The 26,697-nt window shown below is 43.5% G+C and overlaps 1 protein-coding gene across 4 annotated transcripts in view; it reads right to left on the bottom strand.

Annotated features, from left to right (window-relative positions):
* The window catches only part of NKAIN2 (sodium/potassium transporting ATPase interacting 2), an 875,273-nt gene that overhangs the window by 45,092 nt on the left and 803,484 nt on the right, over positions 1-26,697 (bottom strand). For all 4 annotated transcript variants that reach the window (XM_053284541.1, XM_053284517.1, XM_053284532.1 and 1 more), the window contains one exon: positions 9,452-9,512. In XM_053284541.1, the coding sequence (XP_053140516.1) occupies positions 9,452-9,512 (61 nt within the window). The remainder of the gene's footprint in view (positions 1-9,451; positions 9,513-26,697) is intronic.

Genomic DNA, 26,697 nt, shown 5'->3' with positions numbered 1-26,697 from the left:
TTGGCATGTTCTATTCTGCAAAATCTTCCATACCCTGGAAAGCGAGATTATTCCCAAGAAAATATAGTGTTGCCGCTTTAGTGAAAAATTCCTCAAAATTTGATTTTGAGGCAGAGAAAGGAGTGGAGGTCTGTGCAGGAGAGATAATGATTTCTAAAATTAATTGTATTAATTGATTATTAATTTCACAAGTTATTTTTATTTGCAAATAAAACAAAGGGGAAGAGAGTGAAGGAAGTTATGCAGAAACAGAAAGTGATGAAGTACACATACAGGCAATAAAAACATGTACTTTTTTCTCACTGAGCTGAATGTCACTACTTGGATTATTTATGTATGTTCACTCAAAGATGTAGTTAAAAACTGGCTACATCTGAAACTGGATGCTACTCTGTCAACCAATATGGTGGGGGTGGTTGGTTTGTGGTTGTTTGTTTTTTGCCACTCATGCTATTGGCAAAACCAGTCATGCCAGTGCCTTATGGGATATACCAACAAATGGTTCTTCTTAGAGCCAGCTGGGATTGAATTCAGTGAAGTAGCTAGTCTTTTAATTCCACGTAACCTACAAATCCCACAAGGCTGTTGTTTTATTGATGACCCTCTAGAGCTTTTCACTAAGTAACTAAATATTTAATGATGTTTTCAAAAACATATTGAATTGTTCCCTGACATAAAGCTTGTACCAGAAGAGTCAAATTGCTAGAGAGTATAAACTGATTAAATGAATATTTCAAAGTAATAGAATTACTGTGCAGTTTTAAGAAAATGTAGCTCTAATAAGATTTCCAAAAAACAAACAAGATGCTCTTGTAAGATTACAACCCACTGAGGAAAGAGAGGTGTCAACATTTTAGTGGTTTTCAATTGCAGCAGCTAATAATCCCAATAACATTGGAATGACAACTGCTTCATAATATGGAACTCAACCCAGAATGATGCAGAGAGAAAAGGAGGGGGCATCGCAGACCTTGTGCTCCTCATACCCTTTGTGGTACTATATCTCTGCAGATGCCCCATTGTACTTCTACTGGTGAAGAAATTTCTCCCATTTTGATCCTTTGGTCCCTCTTTGGAATTCCTCTCTACCTGCTGCTTGCCCTTCTCATTTCCTACAGAAGTCCTTCCACTTGCTGCTTTCCACTTTTGCCTCAAGCAGCCAGTGATCTGTTCAATTGCTCATCCGTGTATTTCAGATTTCCACAGATGGAAGTTTGGGGTGGTATAGAAATTTGGAAAATACATACATACACTTCCCCCAAGTCAATTTTACGCATTAATGGGAAAGTGGGGAGGGATCAACCCCTTAAAGTGATAATTCCAATTAGACTGGTGTACTCATGTTGCCAAACATCATGATATGAATGTTTTTCCTGACTTCCCTTTCACTACTCAAATGAAACATTACTTCCCTCAGAAGTTCTTCTATAGGTTGGAATGTAAAGTGAAGTTCTGTAAATATGTCATGAATTTATTTATTTATTTATTTATATTATTATTATTATTAATAGACCCTGGATGTGAGATTGCCCACATTGAGGGATGAGGTGGACAGTTCAGGGGATGAGACCCTACAACTCAGACTCTGCGTGACCCTGCACACAGGAGAATGAGGGAACCAGAGCCAGCATTCTACCATGACCAAGCGCACAGCCATGCCTTCATCCTCTGATTCTGGAGCAGGTCCTTTGAGGACCTGTCAGCCCAAGTAGAGTTCACCCAGCACCACTGGAGGCAGCACACAGAAAATCAGGCAAGGCCCCTTTAAACCACAGAGACTTACTCAGGGAAGTGGCAGGGACAATCTACTCTACTTGGACAGCAGCCATAAAAGCCAGCAGTCTGCTCCAAGCATCCACTAGAACAACATCTGTCATAAGTTGCTAATAGGTATGTGCATGAACCTGTTCGGAGGCCCTTTTACGGGCCTCCAAACAGGTTCGAACTCTGGGGCAAGTTCAAAGTTTGAAGCCGGCAGGGCTGTGACTTTAAGGAGGGGGAGGGGGCATTCACCCCTCCAGCCACTTTCCCCCTGCCGGCACTCCTTCCTGGTAAAAACTTTCAGGGCGGCAGCATACCTCCCTGCCGCCCCTTCCCCGTCCTCGGCCAGAAGTGGCCGGAAGTACCGGGGGCACGTGTGCCTGTTGCGTGCACGTGCATGTCGGGGTGTGTGCACGTGCACAAGATGGGCACATGCGCACCCGGTACTTCTGCCCGAGGACGGGGAAGGGGCAGCAAGGAGATATGCTGCTGCCCCGAAGGTTTTTACTGGGAAGGAAAGCCAGCGGGGAGAAAGCAACAGGAGGGGTGAATGCACCCTCCCTGCCCTTAAAGTTGCACCCCTGCCGGCTTCGAACCGCAAACCCATGGTTCCATGCACATCCCTAGCTGCTATATTTAAACTGTCCTGTGTTTCTGTTTGGAGCTCTTCAATGTCCTGACCCCTTTCCCCTTCCCTGTCCAAGGTCTGTGTGCTTCCCAGATCCCTGCTTTCATGGAGACTTTGACTTGGTCTGGAACAGGATAATCTGCAGATATGGTGACCAGAACTATATGCAGTACTCCAAATGTGGCCGTATCATCATTTTGAATAAGGGCAATATAATATTAGCATTTCTATTTTTAATCCCCTTCCTAATGATTCCAAGCATGGAATTGGCCTTTTTCACAGCTGCCACGCATTGTGTCAACGCTTTCAACGAGCTGTCCATCATGATTCCAAGATCTCTCTTCTGGTCAGTCACCGGCAGCTCAGACCCCATCATCGTAATTGTGATGTTGGGGTGGTTTTTTTTGCCACAATATGCATCACTTTACACTTGCTAACAATGAACCACATTTGCCATTTTGTTGTCCACTCACTCAGTTTGGAGAAATCCTTTTGGAGCTGCTCGCAATATCTTTTGGGTTTCACTACCCTAAATAGTTTGGTGTCATCTGTAAATCTGGCCACCTTGCTGCTTACCCCAACTTATCATTTATCTATACATAAATTAAAAAGGATTGGTCCCAGTACCAATCCCTGGGGGACCCTACTTCTTATTTCCCTTCATTTAGAGCACTATCTATCTTACCCTCTAAGTGTTGAAAGCTTTTTGAAAGTCCAGGTATACTATGTCAACTGGACCACCTTTATCCACACACCTGTTGACACTCTCAAAGAACTCTAAAAGGTTGGTGAGGCAAGATTTACCTTTGCAGAAAGGTAAATTTGCTGGTTTTCCTTCAGCAGGACCTGTTCTTCTATATGCTAACAATTTTATTTTTGAGAATGCTTTCCATCAATTTGCCAGCAACAGATGCTAGATTAACCGGCCTGTAATTTCCCAGATCCCCCCTGGATCCCTTTTAAAAAATTGGTGGCTGCTTTATTTACATTGACTAATTTCCAGTCATCTGGTACAGAGCCTCATTCTTAGGAGGTTATATAATTTTGCAAGGAAGCCGGCAATTTCACATTTGAGTTCTTTAAGGACTCTTTGGTGGATGCAATCTGTCTTAATTTTTAATTTTTCCAGTCAGTTTAGAATGTCATCTCTTATCATCTTTGTCTGACTCTTTAGCCTCTGTCCCTGGGAAGCTCAGTTTATGCACAGGTATATGCTCAGTATCTTCTGCCCTGAAGACAGATGCAAGTAACTCATTTAGCTCCTTTGTAATCTCCATATCCTCCTTAATAATCCCTTTCACTCCCTTATCATCTGGACCAGTTGTCTCACTGGTAGATTTCCTGTTTCTGATGCATTTAAAGAAGTTCTTTTTATTCCCCTTGATGCTTTTAGCAAAATGCTACTCAGATTCCCCATTAGCCTATCTTATTGTCTCCTTGCATTTTTTTTGCCCGAGTTTGTATTCTGTTCTCTCCTCTTCCTTTGGGCAGGCCTTCCAACTTCTGAAAGAAGTTCTCTTCCTCTTTATAGCTTTCTTGACTTTTTTTGTTAGCCATGCTGGCATCCTCCCGGACTTGGTGGCACCTTTCCTCCTTTTAAATTCATTTTAATTCAGCTTCTATTATTGTGGTTTTAAATAAACTCCATGCATTCTGCAGTGAAATGACTCTCTTGATTTTCCCTTTTAGTTTTCTTTTCACAAAACTCCTCATTTTAGATAAGTTTCCTGTTCTGAAGTTCAAAGTTTCTGTGTTAAACTTCCTTGCTTAGGAACCACGTTTCCTGTGCTAGATTCTCTCCTTGCATATATGCTGAATTTACACTATGAGAATTCATGTATGTGACCATAGTGATCACACTATGGTCACTATTCCCTAAAGATTCTATGACACTGACATCTCACACCAGATCCTGTGCACCACTCAGGATTAAGTCCAAGGTCACCTTCTCTCTGGTTAGTTCCATGATCAACTGTCCTAGGGCACAGTCATTCAGCATATCTAGAAATTTGGCCTCTTTTTCATTACTAGAATGTGAATTTACTCAGTCTATGTGTGGGTAATTGAAGTCACCCATTATTACAGCTCTGTCTCTCTTTGACGCCTTCCTGATTTCCCTCTGTAACTCCCAGTCCCTGACAGAGTTTTGTTCAGGAGGCTGATAGCAAGTTCCTAGTAGCACAGTTCCTTTCAGGCCTTGTATTGCCACCCACAGAGTTTCTGTGGAGAACTCCAGTCTTCCTAGGTTTTCTAGCTTGTTAGATTTTACCGTATACCTACTTTAACATACAGTGCTATTCCTCCCCCAATTCGCCCCTCCCTGTCTTTTGTATAGAGTTTACACACAGGAATAACAGTGTCCCATTAGTTCTCACAGCCACCATGTTTCTGTTATGCCCACTAGAGCTATGTTTTCATTGGCAACCAAGCATTCAAGCTCACCCATCTTGGCTTGTAAGCTTCTGGAATTGGCATATAAGCACACATGCACTGAATTTCTTATCTGGTGTGTGCTATCTTTCTTTTGGCCATTTGATCTCTTTGACCAGCTAGCACATCCTTCTGTCTGCTTTTTATCTGGTTTATCTGTCCCCTTCTGGTTTATCTGAAGCATTTACACCCCTGGTTTATCTGAAGCATTTGTACCTTAAGGGATGGCATTTGCCGAATCAGAAACTGCTCAGCTCCTGTTGGCTATTCCCCAGGCATCCTTTTAAAAGCTGCTCTGCAATCTTTTTTATTTTAAGCACCAGCAGTCTGGTTCCATCTTGGTTCAAGTGGAGCCCATACCCTTTGCACAGGCTCATCTTGTCCCAAAATGTATCCCAGTGCCTAACAAAACAAACCCCTCCTCTTGTCTCACCATCTCATCCACACATTGAGACCTCTCAGCTTCACCTGTCTTGCTGACTCTGCATGTGGAACAGGTAGCATTTCTGAGAATGAGACCTTGGGGGTCCTGGACTTCAGTATATTACCTAACAGCCAAAATTTGTATCCCAGGACCTCTCTACCACATTTCCCAACATTATTGGTGCCGACATGCACCACAACAGCTAACTCCTCCCCATCACTGCCTTACAGTCTATCTAGAGCTGTGTGACATCCACTACCTTCACACTAGGCAGGCAAGTCACTGTGCGGTCTACACATGTGTCACAGACCTTTCTCTCTATACCCCTAATGATTGAAGCACCCACTTCTAGGAGGCCCCCCACCCCCCAGAGGAGTCCGCCCTGTGCGAGAGGATATGGGCTCATCATCATTCACGGAAAGGGTCCCATCTAAGGAAGCACTTCCCTTTTCTTCAGAATGTTCTCCTTGCCTGAGACCTTCATTCTCCCTGACAGCAGAGGAGCTATTGGCCTGGGAGTGGGATGCTCTACCACATCCTGAAAGTCGCATCCACGTACCTCTCTGAGCTTCTCCAAATCAGACTGCTTCCAGGGAACAACCTTGTTCCCTGAGAGCCAGGAGCTCCTTGCACCATGCACACACCCACGACTTCTGCCCATCAAGCAAATAGTCATACATGCAACACTGTGTGCAAAACCCCTTCCCCAGCTGACTTTCTTCATGACTGGTTTTGTGGTTGTTTAGTGTATCTGAAGATTGTTTATTTGTAAGTTAGGTCTTGGCTGCAATTGTCAGCTATTCAACAGTTTAGACTTCCTTTCCCAAGAATATGAAAGAGGAAGTAGTTCTTACCTTCAATTCCGATTGGGCTCCTTGTGATCAAGAAGTTCCTTTCAAGCTCTCCCCATGCTAAACTCTATGCAGAACTCCTATGACCCTGTTTGCTAATTCCTGTTCACTAAGTTTTGTTCGCTAAACTCCCTGGCCATTGCCTTTTTTGTAGAGAGTAGGCTTCAAACTGAGGCAAACAGGCTTAACAGGAATGTGGCTGCTCCCACTAGGTGGGACTCATCTCCTCCCACTGTCTCTCTTCAGGCAAGAGAGAAACTAAGACTGAATGGTACACAGCCCTCAAAACAAGCCCTGGCAAAAACTAGACAGAGACAGACAGACAGGCGCGCGCGCGCGCGCACACACACACACACACACACACACACACACACACACACAGACTTATCCTCCAAATAAGTACCAGCCCCTCCTGTTTGTTTGAAGAAGAAAATGTTTTGTTTTGTTAAAAGAAACGCTTGATTCCTTCTCAGGTGGCTTCTCCATTCAATCATGCATGCATGTATGCATTTACTTCTTTTCTTCTCATAGTTTTTAATATTGATGACAAAAAGGAAACATTTTTGTTAGCTAATGAGAAAAGCCATTTAGGGTACGAATTTTTGTTAGCTAATGAGAAAAGTCATTTGGGGTACAACCCAGCCAAAATTAAGAACTAAATTTAAGAACTAATCTAATTAAGAAATTAGGTCACTAATCTTAACTAAGAACATTCTTAAATTTCTCATAGTGAAACCACGGAATTTGAAATCCAAATGTTGTGCATTCGCAACATTTAAGCCTTGTTCACTCATTCCCCCACACATGTTCAGTGAACACATCAAGTTAAAGAGGGACCATTAGCCATGCTTTCCTTAGACGGACTGACCCTCTACATCCTTGCATTTCATGTGAGGGTAATGAGACTCTGTGCACATACTATGAATGTAATGGCTCTGTCCTAGGAAAATCAGTGTTGCTGATTGTGTGGAGGCAGGTGTACGATCAGAGGCATACAGACAAAGCTTGAAGAACAACCACTCATACATTTTTCTGGGGGAGAGGAAAGACAGTTTTGTAGGGATAAAAATGATTTGGAGATTGAAAATAGAGGTTATTAGGTTTGGTGGGGGGAGTTCAGTAAAATGAAAGGAGAACTCAAATGCTTAGTAGGGATGTGCACAAACCTGTTCGCAGGCCCTTTTATGGTATCCCTCTATGGGTCTCTGAACAGGTTTGAATGACTGGCGGCTAAGCTGGTTCGAAGGCAGGGGGGAATACCTTTAAGGGTGCTGGAGGGTGCACTTACCCACCCGCTTATTTCCCTACCAGTGCTACACTTTAAAGGAGTCTAGTGGGGCGGCAGCATAGCTCCCTGCCACCCCGTTCCCTTGTCAGATTGGAAGTGACAGGAAGTATCCAGTGTGTGTGCACACATCATGTGCTCTTGCACTCTTGCACCGATGCATGCGCATGTGCACTGGGTACTTCCTGTCACTTCCAGTCTGATGAGGGAACAGGGCAGCAGAGAGGTACACTGCTTCCCCCTGGGCCCTTTTAAAGTGCAACACCAGCAGGGAAACGTGGCACGAGGGGTAAGAGCACCCTCCCCACCCTTAAAGGTATACCCCAACCTTTGAGCCTGCCCCCGCTGGTCCTGTGCACATCCCTAATGCTTAGTGGAGATCTGCCTACATATGTGGAGAAGGGGTGTGTGTGTTTTTGTGTGTGCATGTGTATACAGCCCATGCCTTCATACTTAAATTTAATGTGTGGACACTGGGAGGGGGGGCATAGCCTTTGGAAATGCCAAAACACAGGGTGAGACCGATAGACATGGACAGGAAAGAAGTGAACAGTCCTCTAGATCTTACATGCAACAGGGGACTGCTGTTCAAAGTAACAGCCAAGTGTCAAACTTTTTCTCAGAGGCAGGCTCCACTCCTAACATACCTATGGAGCCCCTGTGCATACAAGGAACAGAACTCAAACTTTGCCAGGACTTTCAATTATGCAGAGACAGCTCTATGCTTCTACAGACATTACAATGAGCACATGTCTGTCAGAGGAGATCAAGCTACTGAAGTGCTGCTCCCTTCCCACACGTTCATTATACTCAGTTTTAAAAGTCTGCAAGGAGCGATTGTGCTCCATCTAATTGGCTGCTACTTGCAGTAGTGGAAAAACAAGGATATGTGTGCTTAAACATTATAGGAAGGGTGAGGAAAAACTCAATGTGGATATACTGGTTTTGACATGTGCAAAAAACTAATATCTACTTCTGGCCCAGTAGGGGTGCTTGCCATGTTTGCACAGTTGTTATGAGAAAGAGCAATAAATTATTATTATCAGGAACTGTAGTTTAGTGTTTTTTTAAAATGTGCTTTTCTTTTTATATGGTTATAATATTACATTTTCATTATGCATAGTGTTATGCATGCTTATGATGGTGTTCTTCTTTTGTAATACTGGAGAAACTATTAAGTAAAAAGGTTAAAAGACACCTCTATTATCAGGCTTTTAGCTGAAATTAATTTTAAACTGTGCAATTGTTTTCATCCTATGGCATTGTTTTAACTTCTTAATTCTGTGAAATTGTTTTTACTCTGTTTTATATTTGTTGTTTTAAATTGTGTACACTGCCTAGGAATACACATATCAGGCAGTACACTATATACATATGATAAATAAATAAATAAATAAATAAATAAATAATGATATTAATGACTAGATGAATCAAAACAATATATACATCTAAAATAGATATTTAAAATCTAAAAAGGAAGATTAAAAGAAGGTAAACAATAATAATTGAATTCCTTTTAGGTAGTTCATTCTGCTGAACAGGATTTATTGATGCAACCAACCAGAAGAAACCCAACATATCAACTTCCCACCTTGACAGTTTTTGATTGTACACTGGAAGCAGCATGAATTAACAGATTTCCCGACATGACTCCTCTCCTCTGCAGTGAAATTCCTACAACAATCTTGTGTGCTAAAAGTGTGGCAAGAAGGCCTATAGTCAGTGTGTGCTTTACTAACAGGGTAAAGTAATATGACAATTGCTAGTGTCTGCCTTGGCGAGGAGCAACAATTGTCCTTGTGAACAATTCTTGGCAGGGAGACAGTTGTGTTGCTGTGTTTCACTTCAGAAAAAAGTAATTCTTTTCTAAAGCTGTATTATATCACTTTCCCCATTTGTTCCAAGCAGTTGTGAACTTTTATTAGATGCAATGTGGTGGACAATCCCACCCCTCACTCCTGGTTTTACAGCATGACAAAGTATTCAGAATGATATTGGATTAGGATGGATGAGAGAGATGGATGATATTTAAAATAGTCTCAACCGGCATGTAATAAACCTTTAGTACTTACAGCTGTCCTCTTCTTCGGTGATACATTTCACAACATAGCAGGCGTAGATGAATCCTGCCAGCTTAAACAAAATGGAACAATATTAGACATATAGTAAAAAGGGTTGGAATCCTTAGCATAGTGTGTGCTAATAAGAAAAAAAATCTTCTGTGTATTTTATTATAAAATTTGTAATTTTATATAAAAATTACAACTATTTAATGTAATTATATATTTGCCGTGATAACTATTATGTCAGGTTAAATATACATAACGGCTATGGCTCTACTACTGTCCTGAATAATGTGTCTCTTTTTAAACCCCTTTCAGCCTGTCTCAGAAATAAGAGCCATGCAGAATATAAACGTATCAATAATACCTTCGACTGTTTTAGCGAAGGTCTTTCCTCATAAAGGAAGTATACACAGATGGAATATTAGCATTTTAATACTCCTCCTGCAAGCCCCAATCCAGAGACAATAGTATGATATCCACTTGCACAGAATGGATTTCATGACCTTGTTGTGATGGGATTCCTGTGAATCTTGTATTTGTAAGATATGTCTATAATGTAATTACAACTGGATGAAAGCATACAGACTGACATCCTGACTAATTAAGCACCAGTGCAGTGGGAGAAGAGCTGGTGCTTCTGAAACGTTCAACTAATTCAGATCCACAGCTGGCTCAGTGGTGGCAGCAAATTTTGATGACTTCCCCTTCTGTGCCACCTGGAAATATGTCCCTAAAGGTTGGAAAGCCCTCAAGGACATATTTTTGGATAACACAGGAAGATTCCAAGAGAAGGAGAGATGGTTCAAATTCACACACGCGCGCACGCACACGCGCGCGCACGCACACACACTAGCACCAGTGCAGTGTTAGTCACTGACTCTTCAGAAACACTGGTGCTGCTTCTCCTAGTGTATCAGTGCTTCATAAGAAGTTGTCAGCCAAAGACTCTTTTTTGTACATAGCTCCCTCCCCACTTGCTCTCACATTCTTGTAGGGAAGAATGCACAGGCCTGAGGTTCCTAGGTAGCTAGCTTCTATGCCAAAGCTGTGTGTAAATTAGCCTCAAATGCTAATTTGTGACTAATTCAAATATCTCCACAACAAAAACATAAACTAAGTGACAATGATAAGTATGCACTACTGTATAAAAATGTGATTTTGAGGAAAGGTCCTAAACTATCACCAAATGGCTGGCCTAACAGAAATGTATCATCATGTTACGTAATTTGGCTTTTCGCAGTCCATTTGGATATAGCTGTTTCTATTTTTGTATCTTTCCCTTGAATAATATGCATAACATCACCAGAAATGGGAAAATTAATTGAATCAGTTCAGTGCTTGTGCTGGAAGGACACAAAACTTCAGTCTAATGTGGAGAACTTGGGACCCTGATATTCCATCTAATCTACAGTAGGTGGAAATGAATTAGAAATTCCTTTGCTGGAAAATTTCCCAAATTTTATTTGCAGTCACCAAGATTAGGCAAAATGAAATAAATAAATAAATAAAAGGCCAGCCGCCAAAATGGCCTGAGCCATTTTGGAAGGACGGTATATAAATCTAATAAATAAATACATAATAAATAATATGGTCTCTCTGAGAAATCCTGGAGACCAATCTGGCTGCTGCATTTTGAACTACATGTTTCTGAATGACGTACAAAGGCCGGGCACCTAGAGCGCATTGCTGTAGTCAAACCGAGAAGTTACCAGTGAGTGCATCACAGTTGAATAATATTACACAGATTATAAAACTTTGCTTCATATATAATCTGGGAGAATGTTGTCTTTGCTCATGGATGAAAGGTCATGTTGATCCCTCATTCCACAGCGAATGAAGGATCAAAATAAATATAGTAGGAAGTCACTACACTGTATAGGTGGCCCTCGTTATTTGCAAGGGCTCCGTTCTTGCCTATAGGCGTGAATACAGAAACAGCGAAAAACGAAACAGTGAGTCAATGGGAATTGCGGGGTGGGCAGTTAGGTTCCTAACAACAACAAAAAGGGCTGAAAAAAACCAGGGGAGCAGAATAAGAGAAGAACAGTACCTTATTCTACAGCTCTCCAGCTATGCCCCCCAAAACTCCAAAAATGATTGAATATTTGCCCTTTTTAAAAAAAACAAAAAAACACAAGACCCACAAAATGGCTCTCTGCTGGGAAATGGCAGCTAGAAATGACTTTGGAAATCATTTCTGGGTCACATCCAGCCACTCAAAACTGTGGAGATAATCAAATTATTCTACCTGTGGATAATGTAATTGGGTCTCTTAACAGAATCCCAATCATGGATACAAAAAACCACAGATACAGAGTCCATTGATAATGAAGGCCACCTATAGTGTATTGGCAGCACTATAGCATTGAGTGTTTTTCAACATACTTTATAATGGGAACATACTGACAATGGCTGACATGATGAGGAAAATTACTCAAAGTAGCCCCATCAAAATTAAAAGGAAAAATAGGCAATCTCTCCTTTTAATTTCAGTGGGAATCTTTGAGTAATTTTCCCTATCACACAGGCCAACGATTCAAGCTCCATAGAACTTGAATGAATTTAACACAGTAAACTGCTTTTTATCGAGCCAGACGATTGATCCATCTAGGTCAGTATTGTCTACTCTGTCCAGGGCTTCAGACAGATATTTCTCAGGGACTGAACATGAGGCCTTCTGCTTTTAAATAAGATACTCTTCCACTGAACTTCCCTCCTATTTCCTCTGGTGTTGAGGAAGGCTTCACATGAGCAAGGACAATGTGCAGAGCTTTCTTCTCTATCAGAACTGGGCAGCCTTGCTTTTTGGGAGCTCCATCAGAGCTGCCAGATCAGGCTGATCATTTTAATGGCGTACTAAGAGGGAGCTGTATTTTCCACAAAGGTCACCAGCTGACTTCCATGGAGCAGTAGTTCCCAACCAACATACGGAGTCTCACTGCTCTGACTGCCTCAGCAGAGCTTGTCAGGCATGCCTCAGAACAGAGCCAATTATAATTGCTCAGCGAAGCATCCCTTTCGTTGCCATTTCTCAGCTGGAGATCTGCCCTGGATGGTTGTATGGAAGCTGGGGAGCAGAGCAATGGCACTTTCTGACCTTTGGGCCACTGTGGAGAAAACGTTCGCATCTTTCTGCTCTAACGCAGCTACTGGCAAGAGAGCATAAATTAGCATAGTTGTGCAGTGAAAAGTGGAGGGAGGCATCTCCAGAGCTAACTAGGTTGAGAAATTTGAGAAGCCCGCTGCAGAGTCCAAAATATAAAAATAAAATATTTTTATTACATTACTTATCTCCAGTCAATGTTGAGGCCACACTATGTGACCTTAGCAGGCAGGAAATTTACCACAATTCCTAGGCTAAACAGCATGTAAATACAATTGTGATATCTGTGCACTGAATTTGTTGAGTAATAGTAGATTCCTACTCTCAGGAAGAACTATAGTAAAATACAGCCATGCTGCAAGTGGTGTTGCAGACTGGCTGGTGAGAAAAAGATGTTTTGTTGAAGAAGTCTATATTTAACAAGCTCTTCATAGTCTTAATTTATTAGTTAATATCAAGAAGTATACAACTTTAATGCAATATGTGTATGAGTATGGAAAGGAAATGCATGAAGTATCCAACTGCATCCTAAGTTAGTATCCAAAATGTATGGCATGAATAATTTAGTCCAGCTTTCAGATGATGTCATGGTCTGTTCAATCACTTTTGAAGCATGAAATGCAATGACATATTTGTGGTACAGCAGGCTCTCTCCCTGAGATATAACATCCTTTCAAAGATTATTTCAGGCCAACCTGACTGCAAATGCATCACTCGTCATTAAGTAATTATTGTTTACTAACAAAATATCACCATATGATGATGACAATACTTTTATGGATTGTAATGGAGGGCCAGATTAGATGTGATGATGGTGACAGATCCACTTTTTAAAGCCCCGCCCTATTCATGTATAATAAATCAGGGGATGTGGTTAGCTTTAGGACAGAGCACAGATAAGTCCCTACTCACACCTCATTTTTGCATGGTCTGCTTCCAGGGTGCTTTTTTATTCAGTTCTAACACCAGGAGTTTGCAGAAAAGCTCTTGGGGGTTGGGGTGTAAGAGGCTACAGGAAGGTAAGTGGTGGATATAATGAGGGCTTTTGTTCCCCTTAATGTGAGCCACGTTGCTCTTAAAATTGGACTGCACTTCCACTTCATACATAATTGATGCTGGGTTTGATGCTTAATCAAGCACCTGGGTTTGATGTTCTCACATTTAGTGGATGAGTGCCAAGCCCATTCCATTCTTCGCTGGCTTTGTCTCATTCTTCTTTTGTCTCCCAAGTTCTCTCTTTTTTCCTTATGTCGTTGCTTCAAATGTGGGGGGCTAATTTAATTCAACATTTTAAAAGTTGCAGGTATCCCAAATGCAGCCTCTATTTCTTTCTTCTGCCTGAACTAGCAAAGTGGTTTAGGATGAGAGATAGACTTGAGGAAGTGTAATCCATTGTTACAGATAACAAGGTAGTAGTATTGGTTCTGTCTTGATAAGCAGTACAGAAGCTTCAGAGCTTAATTCTCACTTCCCACTTATTTCATAACTGCCATGTGTCCCTACAGACATGTGTCACACCTGACAGGGATGGTAATTTCTACAGGAGCCACATTCAATTGCATCTTGAGTGACTGTCAACAAATCATCTCTGCCTTTCTGAGTCATTGAGGCGATTTTCACCATCGCCCAAAAATGGGCTAAGGGAGCTTAGCCTGCTTTGGGGTGATCGTGTGCTGCAACGGGAGCCGTGACCGAGCCGGCAGTCGTGTGAGTGGCTGATCTGGCAGCCCAGGGCTGCAGGCCAGAGGCGTAACTATAGGGGGGGCAGGGGGGGCACGTGCCCCGGGCGCCATCTTTTCTGGTCACGTGGGGGGGTGCCGCCATGATCAATTTTTTTAAATTTTTTTTTAATTTTTTGTTAATACAAATGTTTCCTGCTCAGTGCAGCAGCGCTGCAGCAGTCAAGGGAGCGCGTCGGTGCCCCCTTCCCCACGAGCGGTCCCTTCCGTGCCGCCTGCACCTCCCCCCATTGCTTTGCTGGCGCCTGGCGGCCAGTCAGTGGCCTGGCTTGGCAGCGACGGCGGGCGCTTGTGAGGAAAAACCTAAGTATAATGTAGTATGTTGGGGGGGGGGCGCGGTGGGCGCCATTTCAGTGCTTGCCCCAGGCGCCGTTTTCCCTAGTTACGCCTCTGCTGCAGGCTGGGTCGTCTGCGGGGAGAGCTGGCTCTCCCCACAAACCCGGAAGAAGCTCTTTTCACTGATCATGAGAAGAGCTTCATTGTATCCTTTACTTGAAGAATTAAAAGGTGGAGGGCTGTTTGACCTCCATATGTGTCAGAATTTGTTCTTTGTTTTCTCTTTGAAAATCATTGTATCTCACTTAACAGAACAGAACAGTCCCAAAAGAGGACTAAAGTTACAGCTAGCATGATATTAACAGAGTTTGTCAAACTTCTTCTTGTTAAAATGTCAAAAGTTAACATCTTACAGACTAATCTTATCCCATAAAGCACAACAAATATACTATAGCACAGATAGTACATTCAATTGAAGTTTTAATCATGTTCAGCTGAATCCTCTAAAATTTCCAGGGAACTCATTTTCAAGAGTTCCCTTACAAGGTTTCAACATATGATCTTGTTGATCAAATACATATCTTTAAGTTAGAAATCCCTAAATCAGGGATTCTCAACGTGTGGGTCCCCAGATGTAACTGGACTTCAACTCCCATAATTCCCAACCAAAGGTCACTGGAGCTGGGGATTATGGGAGCTGAAGTCCAATCACATCTGGGGACCCACACGTTGAGCAACCCTGATCTAAATAATGAGGTTGAACCAAAGAAAAGGGTGGATTTTTTGAAAAATGTTGCCATCCAATCAGGGGTGCAGATCCCACCCAAACATTTGAGGAGTTCCCCCCTCATTTTACTTAACTCCCTCACTGTCAAATCTAATAACACACATCTCCCCTCACGTGACTTTCCTTTCCTTCACAAAAAATTTAAATGAGCTTCTCCTCTGTCTGCATCCCTGCACCCAATAAATGGATGGCAGGCCTGCAATAGGTTGAGGAGCCGGCAATATGGGGTACAAATAATTACCCTTTCATGATCTGAATCACCCACTCTATTTTGATGATGTTGTAACATAGCCAACTATGATAAATTGTGCAACAACATAATGTTATTACAGTATCCACATGATGCCCGATTGCCTGGGGTTGCCTCAGAAAGGAATATCTGAATAAAAATCTGAAACTGCGAAGCACAGGTAATGTACATGGGAGGAGAGCTGGTCTTGCAGTAGAAAGCATGAGCTGTCCTCTTTGCTAAGTAGGGTCTACCTTGGTTTGCATTGGAATGGGAGACTACATGCATGAGCACTGCAAGATATCCCCCTTAGGGGATGGGGCTGCTCTGGGAAGAAGGTTCCAAGTTTCCTCCCTGGCATCTTCAAGATAGGGCTGAGAGAGACTTCTGCCTGTAACCTTGGAGCCAGTCTGGGTAGACAATACTAAGCTAGATGGACCAATGGTCTGACTCTGTATATGGCAGCTTCCTATGTTCATACAAACGAGTGAGAAAGGTAGTTTTCATTACACTTTCTTCTTTAAAACCTCTCCTTCGCCCTGCAGTATTTCATGAGCGGACATCTGATGATGTTTATTGTTAACAAGTACTACTATGCAGTAGCTTCCCCTCAGCTCTTTGTTCCCCCTCCTACCTGGATAGCCTAAGAGTGCTAATAGGTGTGGGGTAGCTGCAACATCAAATCAATCCCATCCCCTTCCTGGGCACGTGCTTGGCTTCAGAGTCCCTCTGCTTCCGTTCCAGAGGGCACCCAGCTTTCAGCATCTTGGGACCGCTTGATTAAGCATCTCAATCAGCCCTGAAACAGAATTGGCACACCTCACAGCCAAGCCTGGTGGTTCTCACGATGGGAGAAATTGGGCTAGCCTCTGCTAGCCCGATTTTCTCCCATTGTGTGAATAGCCTCATTGTGTGGAAGCAAGGTAGTAGGAAAAGCTACCCAGTTTTCCCTCCGACCTTGCTTCCACACAATCATGTCAATTGAGGTTTTCTTCCTACCTTGCTTCTCCACAACCAACAATTGGGAGCACACAGCTCCCAAACCTGGGTAGAACACAGTTTTTGATTGTGTGAATGACACCACTGAATACACAAGTAAACTGGTTTGGCTGGAATAACCTGGAGCCACAAAATAAAGCTCTCTAATTCTGCTGTTTGCTTAAACTTAGATCAACTTTTGGTTTAAGATTCACATTTACAACTCTGCTTCTTTTAATAATTAATATTCGTTAAGCTATAGTAATGAGCACAGTTGCTTTTCCAAGCTAGTTTATGCATGGAAAACAGGCACTGAGGGGTCAGCACAGAGTATATATTTGAACTCTCTACATCTGCCAGTGTTTTCAGTGAGGAAGTGTATTTCAGCAAAGCAGACCTTCATTTGTTTGTGTTCATGTATGTGTTGTGTCACAAGCTTTGAGTTACCTTTCAGATTCTGAGGCTGATGAAAAAAAATGGCACCATTAGAAAGGAGATAATGAGTCTTTGGGGGATGGTGGAGAGAAGGACCCTATCTCTGCCTTAGAGAATTACCCTAAAGGTAGAAATGCTGCCATGGAAACGCTTCTTACTTTGAGAGCTTTCCTGAAACCTTTGCTCCTTTTGCAAAGGATCTAATGATTAGAAGAGCATACTGCCTAGATTAAATCCATATCTCCCCAGTTTTGGGGGTAGCCAAACTTTATTGAGATAAAGTTAAAGAAAGTCTTGCTTAGTTATTTCTGACCCAGAGAAGATGGAATTGCTAATTCCATTCATTTGATACATAACTCCATGATGTATCAAATCATCTCTATTCTTACATACACACACACACACACACACACACACACACACACACACACACACACACACCTTTCAGGTTCATTACAGGTTCATTACACATTGAGCCGGGTCTCACGATCCATGAGACCCGGTTCTGCAAGGTGAGTGGGAAAAGCGGGCTAAGCCCGCTCTCCCCACTCACGAGCGGAGAGGGAGCCCTGGGCGGCCGGATTGGCCGCCCACATGATTGCTGGCTCTGTGATGCAGCCAGCGGGGGCTGAGGAGCTCGGGGGCCGTGTGGCCCCCGCAAGCCCCAGTATGCCCTGCGCGAGCATGCAGGGCATACTGGGGAGACCCCCGAGCCGGGAGGCTGCTTTTAAGCCTCCCGGCCGGGGGTCTGCTCATGAAAAGGCGCAGCACAAAGCCACGCCTACTCACGATTCTAAAAACCAGGTTTGCGGAGCGCTTGCTCCGCAAACCCGGTTTTTTACCAGGGGTTCCCCACTCTGGTTTACCAGGGGTTACCCACTCTGGAACCACTGGGCTCGTAGCTGAGCCTGGTGGTTCTCACGAATAGCAAAAATCAGGCTAGGCTCTCCTAGCTCGATTTTTGCTAATTGTGTGAATGGCCCCTTTGTGTAAGGCAAACACAGCTTTGCTACTGGGTTTCCACTAGAGAGGGAGTGCACTTAATGCTAACTCTCTGACTAGTGTACCTGTATGATAAATTTCAATAAACTGCAGTTGGGGATTATGGGAGTTTATCTCGCTTTTCCTCCAGGCGAACCAGAGTGGTGTGCACTCTTTGAGGTTAACCCTCACAACAACTCTATGAGGTAGGTTAGTCCAGCAACAGTGGGAGATCACTCAAAAGCTTAACCGATAAGGAGGCTATTCTCATGATGGGGGGAAACCGGGCTAAGGGAGCCCAGGACGGTTTTCCCTCATAGTGAGAACCACTGGGCGAGCCTGGTGGTTCAACAGTGGCTAGCCCGTCAAAGTAGCCCTTCCCTAAAATGAAGTTAACAGAGCAAGCACTCCACTAACCCTGTTTTCTTGATTGTGAGACGCCACAGCACGGCTCCATGCTGCGGTGACTCATGAGAAGTCCCCCTACCAGGAGGCTACAACAAGCCTCACTCATTGAGATCATCCAGAAAGGTTTGTCTGCAGTTGCCACCAGCTTGTCTGGTGGCTACACAGGGACAGGCCTTCTTTGAGACTCTGCTGAAATAAGAGTCTCCCCTTTGTCTGGCTCTGTGTTGTTTTTTATTTATTTTTACATGTTATATCCCGCTCCTTCTCCAAGGAGCCCAGAGCGGTGTACTACATACTTAGGTTTCTCCTCACAACAACCCTGTGAAGTAGGCTAGGCTGAGAGAGAAGTGACTGGCCCAGAGTCACCCAGCTAGTCTCATGAATGAATGGGGATTTGAACTCGGGTCTCCCCAGTCCTAGTCCAGCACTCTAGCCACTACACCACGCTGGCAACCACGCTATGTTTGGATAGGGTCTGGTGGGGCATAGGGACCCAGAAAGGGAACAGCCAGGCTCCAGAGTCCTCTTAGTTGGAGTGCCTTCTCCCTGCCGGGCCTGTTCAATTCACAGTGTTCGGGAGAAGTTGCAGCTCTGAACCATCCAGCGAGTAATCAGGATCTTGACAGGGTGAGCCCTCCTCACTAATCAGTCTCTCATTATCAGCCAGCTCTCCCTTAAGTAGCCCCTGGCAATCAGGGCAAGTATCGTGAGATCTTGGGCCTGAGCGAGATCTCGCTTCAAAATCTCATGAGAGTTACCAGAGTCGTCGCGAGACTCTCCTGAGTTCCTGCGAGGCCTCCTCTTGGCTATGCCGAGGCTAGTGGCAGCTATTGTGGGTGGCTGGAGCAGCAGCCCAGCCACTCACAGAGCTAAGCAACATTGCCAGGTGTTCTAAACTCCGCATGGCATACCTTCTTTTTCCCCTCTCCTACCCAATCCTTGGGGTCCCCCCACACCCATCTCTGACAACTTTAAAAAAGTATCTGAAGATATTTATTCACCCAAGCTGTTTAACTAGACTTGTGGTTTTAAGGTTTTAATTTATGTACTATATCGGGCAGCAGCAATATAGGAAGATGCTGAAAGGCATCATCTCATACTGCGCGGGAGGAAATCGACTTGACGGCACACTTTACCTTTACTTTAAACTGCCCAAAGATGGAAGTTTGGGGGTGATTTACAAATATAATAAACAAATAAACAAATGTGCTTATGCTTGAAGTGTAGTTGAAGTGCTACAGACTGCTACTGTGCATGTGGCCTGAGATGTCTCAACCTTAAACTCGGCAAAGATACAAATCTTTTAAATAAAGATTTTTAAAATCTTTTAAATAAAGATTTTTAAAATTTATTTAAATAAAGATTTTTAAAATTTATTTAAATAAAGATTTTTAAAATTTATTTAAATAAAATAAATAAAGATTTAAATAAACCTTGTGTGCAGGCAACAAGTCGCCTAATCGCAGCTCCCTGGCTCATGTGCCACTGTGTTGCATGAGGTCATAAATATTCACCTTTGCAAAGATAATTTCTTCTGAGCCTAATAAAGATCCAGTACACTTGTTGAATGCATTTGAATGGACTGGTCATGACTCCACGCATGGAGTACAGTAGGATGGTGCATACACATTTGACTTTTAAAATCATATTAGCTTTCCAGACCTTCCAAGTCATTTCTTCTAAATATTACTAGTGGGGCTCACTTAAGCTTTAAGAAGAAAATATCACCTGTTTAATTCTGCCTGCCACAGATACATTTAAAAGAACAGGAGCTCTGGCAGTAAAAAGGTGGCAGCTGTAGTGCAAATGAACCAAATCAAGTGTACAATCAAGTGACAAAAGCTTAAATGTGCCTTCCTCTTAGGGTTACAGGTCCAAATTCTGAGATGACTTCCATACTTCTAAGAGTTTCCCCAAGTGCAGCTGCCCCAGTTACTATATGATTGTGATAGAAAAATCTGTATCTAGTGGAATTCCATTTTCTATCCAACTATTAAAATTCCAGAAGCCTTCACAGATTCTGGAAGTGGCAATCCTAAATGAAAGGGTTTGAAGCCGAAATTATGCTGTAGCTGGATTTCAGCCACACAGACAGTACACAAAATGTTTTATAAAACCTAGATCATGAGCATCTGAAATAATGAGCCTATTCACATGACCAGAGGCTGGGCAGGTGGGCGGATGGGAAGGCTGAAGTGAGCTTACCTTACCCCAGATGATCTCCGTGCACTCCCTGCCACCTCCTTGGCGCATGGCTTGGTTGTGCACAAGCATCACTCCCAGGAGCCATGTGGCTTTCCAAATGCCGTCCTGGCCTCTGGGTATCCCACAATGCACCACATGACAAGCACGGTGCATTGGGGGATTCCCCTGTCAGATGGGCACTCTAGGGGTCCATCTCTGTGTCTCCTTAGGCTGTGTGCAGCCTGAGGGAACACATGGTCCCAGCAGCTGGGTTAAGGGCATGCTCACACCCTTAACCTTGGCTAAGAGTTGGGCTTCAGAATAGGGTTAGGCTAGGCGGGAGTGCCAGGATCTGTGCAGATCCTGGCGCTCCACACGAGCAGCCTAACCCAGGCTGGGTAGCCCTAGCCTGGGTTTGGCTGCTCATGAGAACAGCCTCAGTGTGTGTGTGTGTGTGTGTGTGTGTGTGTGTGTGTGTGTGTGTGCGTGTGTGTGTATACTATTTTGGAAGCTAAAAGTTTTCTTCAATCTAGTCTGAGTATACTTCTGGAGTTACCAAGGTCATCAAGTGCTGTGATCATACTAAAACAAAATCAATATTTATCAAAATACTGTCTAGCTACTTCCCTTGACCCTCTTTATGGAGACAAATTGTTTTCATACACTGAAACTACCATCAGATGTAGGGAGAGGCTCAATATAAAAGCACATAATTCTTATATATGCTTTTATTTCCTTTTAATACTCAAACACTAGATTGATCATCACCAGGAAGTAACTTTATTAAGCCAGACAGTCAAGCCAATGTATTGTATTGAGATAAAGAAGAAAAGAGAAGCAGAAGCTGAACAGACTGAGGAGGTGAGATGGAGGAGGTGAGGAAGAGGAAGCTGTAAAAATGAAGATGAATGACTTTGAGAATCTGGAAACAGAAATGGGCCTTGCTTTCTGTGAAGGTGAATAATGCTTACCTTCTTTAATAACTGTTGTTTGATACTACCTGACATAACCAAAAGGAAAAAAGGCTTAACCAATAAGGGGGGGGGGAACCAACACAACAGCTCACAAAACTGTTCCATGACTTTGTACAATAATGCGGGACATGATGGTAATCGAAGCCTCATTCTCACGTCCAGAGGCAACGCAGTTCAAGAGTTAACTATGACTGCTGAGCCTAACACCCTCTTGTGGAGCATGACATGAGGACCCAGACTTTCCAGGGAATCCCAGTCAAATCACTGTGGCTAAACAGCATTTAACTGGGATCAGTAACGAGGATCTAATCTTTGTTATCAATCCTTGTTAAATGCTGTTTAACCACAGTGGGTTGACTGGGATGCCACAGAAATTTCAAGTTCTCATGTCACACTCCATAGGAGTGCATGGGCTCAGCGATCACAGTTAACCATGCTCCTCATGGTTGTGAGAATGTGGCCTCAGTTTCTGTTCCACGTCATAGCAAAAGCATATTAATGTTGGTTAGCTATGGATGTGGTGGACAAAAAAGAAAGAAAGAAATACCAAGTAGATATAATGAAACCATTTTGACCAATGTCTTCTAGTGCAGAAATATGCAAGCATGAGAGTTTATTTTCCCAATAAACATCTTCCCTGCCAGCTGTTGTTTGCCTTGAGAAGAAAGCTACCAGTATTGGCACTGATAACAGCTGCATTCACACATAACTCGAAACTAGAGGTGAAGGGACCTCCAGTTTCAATTTCTGTATGTCTGAATGTGGGCAACTACAGTTAAGACAAAAAATGGACCCACAGTTTAACTCCCCAGACCCTGATTTGTACCTTCAGTTTGCAGTGAGGTTTGCCTTCTGGACCTCTGGTTTAGTGGTGTCAGAATTATGTCGGAACGTGGCACTGCAGTCTGTTCTGCAACTGGAGTTTGAGTGGGGGGAAGTTCCTCCCTTGCTCTGGCTGCTATTCGTTTCTGGAGTTCTTCTTCAGTCAAGAAGGAAGCCCCAGCAGGCAGTTACCAGTCCTTTCTGCAGTCTTGCTGACCACAGAGAGGCAGCTCTCCATGACATCCAAATTCGGATGGGAGAGCAGGGGGAGGGGGAGCAGAACCGCAGGCCCATTGGACCCACAGGTCTGCATTACATGCAAATTCGGCCAGTAGCTTTCTTCTGAGGGCAACTAGCAGCTTGGTGGGGGGACTTCCATTGTGAAGATTATTTTTAGGAAAGGGTAAGCCCCACCCTCACCCCTGAGCTGTGTTCCTGATCTAGATTTCTATTCCCCATGGCTGCTACTTTTTAAACAAACACAAAAGATGGAAATTTGATATTGTAGTTAATGTAAAACTTAGTTTGATCCTAAGACTGAGAACACAGACTATTACTAGATTATCACAAGCCTTTGCACCCACACCAATGAAGACATGGTGCTTAAACAGGAGGAAAGAGCCACAACTTATTTATTTAACAGCCAAATCAAACAACAACAAAGTATTAGTGCTCTATCCTGCTACAGTGCAGGAAGTAATGACCTGCCACCTTAGGCAAGTCCTTAACCTACTTCAGGTCAGGTGGTGACACTCCGATTCACAGCAGCATCATGCCCTAGGGTCAATTGCTGCTCCTTTTAGCCAATCAAAGAACCATCTCAAAGTAGTGCTCTTTTTATTGATTTAGGTTGGTGATGCCCCTACAGGTTGAGGAGTGCAACCAGCACTCCTCAAGCTGTCAAGCATCTATGACTGACCAAGGACTCCTTCTCATGAAAAATGTGTGCTCACCAATACACAATCTCAAATTCTCCAGTCCTGCACTCATACCTGCAGTTGTGAACAGGAAATGAATCTTTTCTCAGTATGGAGAAAAGTGTGTGAAGCAGGCAAAAAAGACTCAATCAGCTGCCAATCTGATGGAGGCAAAATTTTTTTACCTGGCCCCCAAAAGGGAGGCCAACTGAGACCCACACAATGCTCCTGGGTGGGGTGTGGGGAAGAGTTGCCTCTGAAATGCTGTATGAGAATCTGGGGTGCGAAGCTGTAAGACCTCATGAAGCTCTGGTCATAAGCTCACCCAGATTCCCCAGCCAATCAGCTTGCCCCAATTGCCTTGTACTTCATTAAGAAGGTGGGATGGGCAAGGAAGCCCACCCAGGATGTGCCTGATTGATTAGCTGCAATCTATTCATTAGCCAAGGAAGTAGACCTTGGGCCAGACTATGTAATCCTAAAACCAAGCACAAAGGCAATAATATTTTAAAGCCAAGTAAAACCAAGTATAAGGGACAGTTCAGACAATCCTCTAACCAACCCAACCACAGTGTGTGGACTGTGGGAGAGCATGTCCTTTCCTTCTCCCAGTTTACTGGGGTGCCTTTTTCTAATTGTGGAAGGAAAGTAGTACTCTATGTAGTGCATGTAAAGATGTGTTTCTGATAACCCTCCCAGACAATTAGGGAAAGGTACCTCAGCAAACTGGAAGGAGGGGCCTGAATGCTCAAGTCATTATTGCATGTGGTTGGGCTGATTGGAGACATATCATCTGAACTGGCCCTATAGTTGCTTGAATTCAGTATTCCATTTGGCTTATTGTTTTTATTTATTTATAGCAACACCAATGGGTGCATAAGGCAGCTCACGGCTATAAAAATCACAAAAAACACCAGCAGTTCCATCCTTAAGAACCCCAGTGCAAAATGCATTGTAACATCAGTACAAAATTGGTCTACATTGTCCCCTTTAACCAGCCTTCTACTCTGTCCTTGGAATGCTGCAGGCTTGCATTAAGAATTATGTGAGGGAGATGTATATAACTGTATTTAATAAAGTAGTTTAGTTATCAGTTTCTGTGTGAAGCCTGAATGCAGCAAAGATTCAACAGGTAACATCCAGAGGTCATTCTCATGACCAGCCCTATCTGGATAGGGCAGTGGTAGCTTGATCAGAACTAGTCATGAGAACTCCTGGGATTAATCCCGATACTGGTGCTCCTCTGCCGGGTTAGGGTTAGGGAAACCCAGGCTAAAGATGAGGTAGGAGGCGGCGTGCACTGCCTGGTTGTGTACCACTGGGGGCAGCAGGCATAGAGCCCCAACTGCAGTACAGACAGGGAAAGGAGCCCTGTTGCATTGGAGCTGGCTGCCTCTCCACTGCCCACGCAAGGAATTATGGGATGTGGGAGGTCCTCCTCCTCCTGATCCCACCTTAGGCAACTGCCGTAGTGTGGGCACACGTGTGGGCATGTGAGCTGCAGAGCACTGAAAGAACTATGCTCTGGGCAGGGGGGGAGGTATAAAGGATCCTGCCCTCCTTCTCAGCCCTCCCCAGCGGGTCATGTGAACAACCTTAGCGATACAGATCCAAGCCTTGAGGGTATCCCTATATACTTTTACAAACAAACAAAACTGTAAAAAAAAAAAAAAAAAAAAAAAAGGTTAAAGGCCTGTTTGGGGAAAATCCTTGATGTTTTATAAAAACACTGAAAGGATTTGTTTGGCAGACTTCATCATGGGGGAGAGCATTTCATTATACAGGCATCAGTGCCAAAAAGGCTCTGCTTCAGGTGGATGCCAGTCTCACTTAGGAGGAGGAAGGCAATCAGAGCAGGGCCCGACTTGAAGATCTTAATATACTGGAAAACTCATATGGGAGGATATTGACAGCTGTAAAGGTAATTTATATCTGTAGGTCAATTCCGGCATTGCAACTCTTGCTTCTCGCTCTCCTATTGCCTACAACAAAAATTGCAGCTAAAGAAAGATCTACAGCTGTATCTACTCACAGATCAGCATAGATAGAAGAACTTATTTCATGATGTTGAACATCTAAACTGAAACTAGTTCTGATCTCAGGATTGTTGTTGGTTTTTGTTTTTTTAAAATCATACTTGAATTTGCCACCTCCCACCAGATGTTCCTCAGAAAATGTTGGCAGCAGACATTTCCCTAATATTCTGGGTGTAAATAAATCCTCTGGATATTTGAGAAGAATTAGTCATTCTGTATCTGCATTTGACATTTGAACATTCTGTAGCCTCTGACAGCATGCAGCAGAAGTTTTGACAGTTCCTAACTTGTAGCAGTGAATATTTGGGAGTATCTGACATGTAGCAGTGAATATTTGACGGGATTTGACAGCTGAAATACAGTAGCAATAATCTGACAGTATCTAAAACATGACTTGCAATAAAATTGAATTAATTTTAAATTACATTCATTCACCAAGCAAAACAGATTCATTTTGACATCAAAAGATCAAGATATTATTCTGTCATCAAAATCCAAATTTCAAACTTTTTTAAAAAAATCAGGGGATTTTGAAATTTCACAATAGCTGTGCAGTAATGCTTTCAAATAAGAATTTGTTTTCTCCATGCCTAAGAGTGCAGATCACCACCAGATGATTATATGGTGTTGTGTTATATGATACATTTATATCCCACTCTTCCTCCAAGGAGCCTAGAGTGGCAAACATGTTTATGTTTATTCTCATAGCAACCCTGTGAGGTAGGTTAGGGTGAGAGATGTTACTTGCCCACAGTCAACCAGTGAGTTTCATGACTGAATGGAGATTTGAACTCGGGTCTCCCTGGTCCCAGTCCAACACTCTAGCCACTACATACACTGGATATTGGAGGCATCTGGTGCATGTTCATTTATCTTTTCATTTAACATGCTTATGCTGAATCTCTGTTTGGAGCAAGGTGATAGAGAAGCCTGTGGCCACTAATTCTCAGAGGCTGCAGGCATTGCTACAGATGGCACACCCTTCCCTAATCCCTACCCCCTCTACGTCCCCTCTGAAAAGGCACAGCCTCTTAAAGGAGATATGGTGGGGCAGAGAATATCACCAAGAGCAGCCTTGCTGAAGCCTCGCCACTGCTGCCATTCCTCTCTGTAGCCTCTGCTGGTTTTCTAGGACTAGGGCTGAGCATGGAATGTGCTGATCCCTGCTACTGGCACACAGTGCTGTCCTTTGGGCGCCTGGAGCGATTGCTCCTGCAGGCCTCACTGTTTCTCTCCCCCAATCACCCGCCAAGTTAGGGGTGGCCGAGGAGGCAGCACATGACTTCCTTTGAAAGCACCACACTTTGCCCTATTGGACACCTGGCAGCAGCTTCTGCAAAGTGGCAGAGGCTCACCCAGCATTCTGCAGGGAGGCTGCCCCAC

The sequence above is a fragment of the Hemicordylus capensis genome, chromosome 1 (genome assembly GCF_027244095.1).
Source record: "Hemicordylus capensis ecotype Gifberg chromosome 1, rHemCap1.1.pri, whole genome shotgun sequence".
Classification (NCBI taxonomy): Eukaryota; Metazoa; Chordata; class Lepidosauria; order Squamata; family Cordylidae; genus Hemicordylus; species Hemicordylus capensis.
The sequence above is the reverse complement of the archived record's forward strand: the minus strand, read 5'-3'. Positions and strand labels throughout refer to the sequence as shown.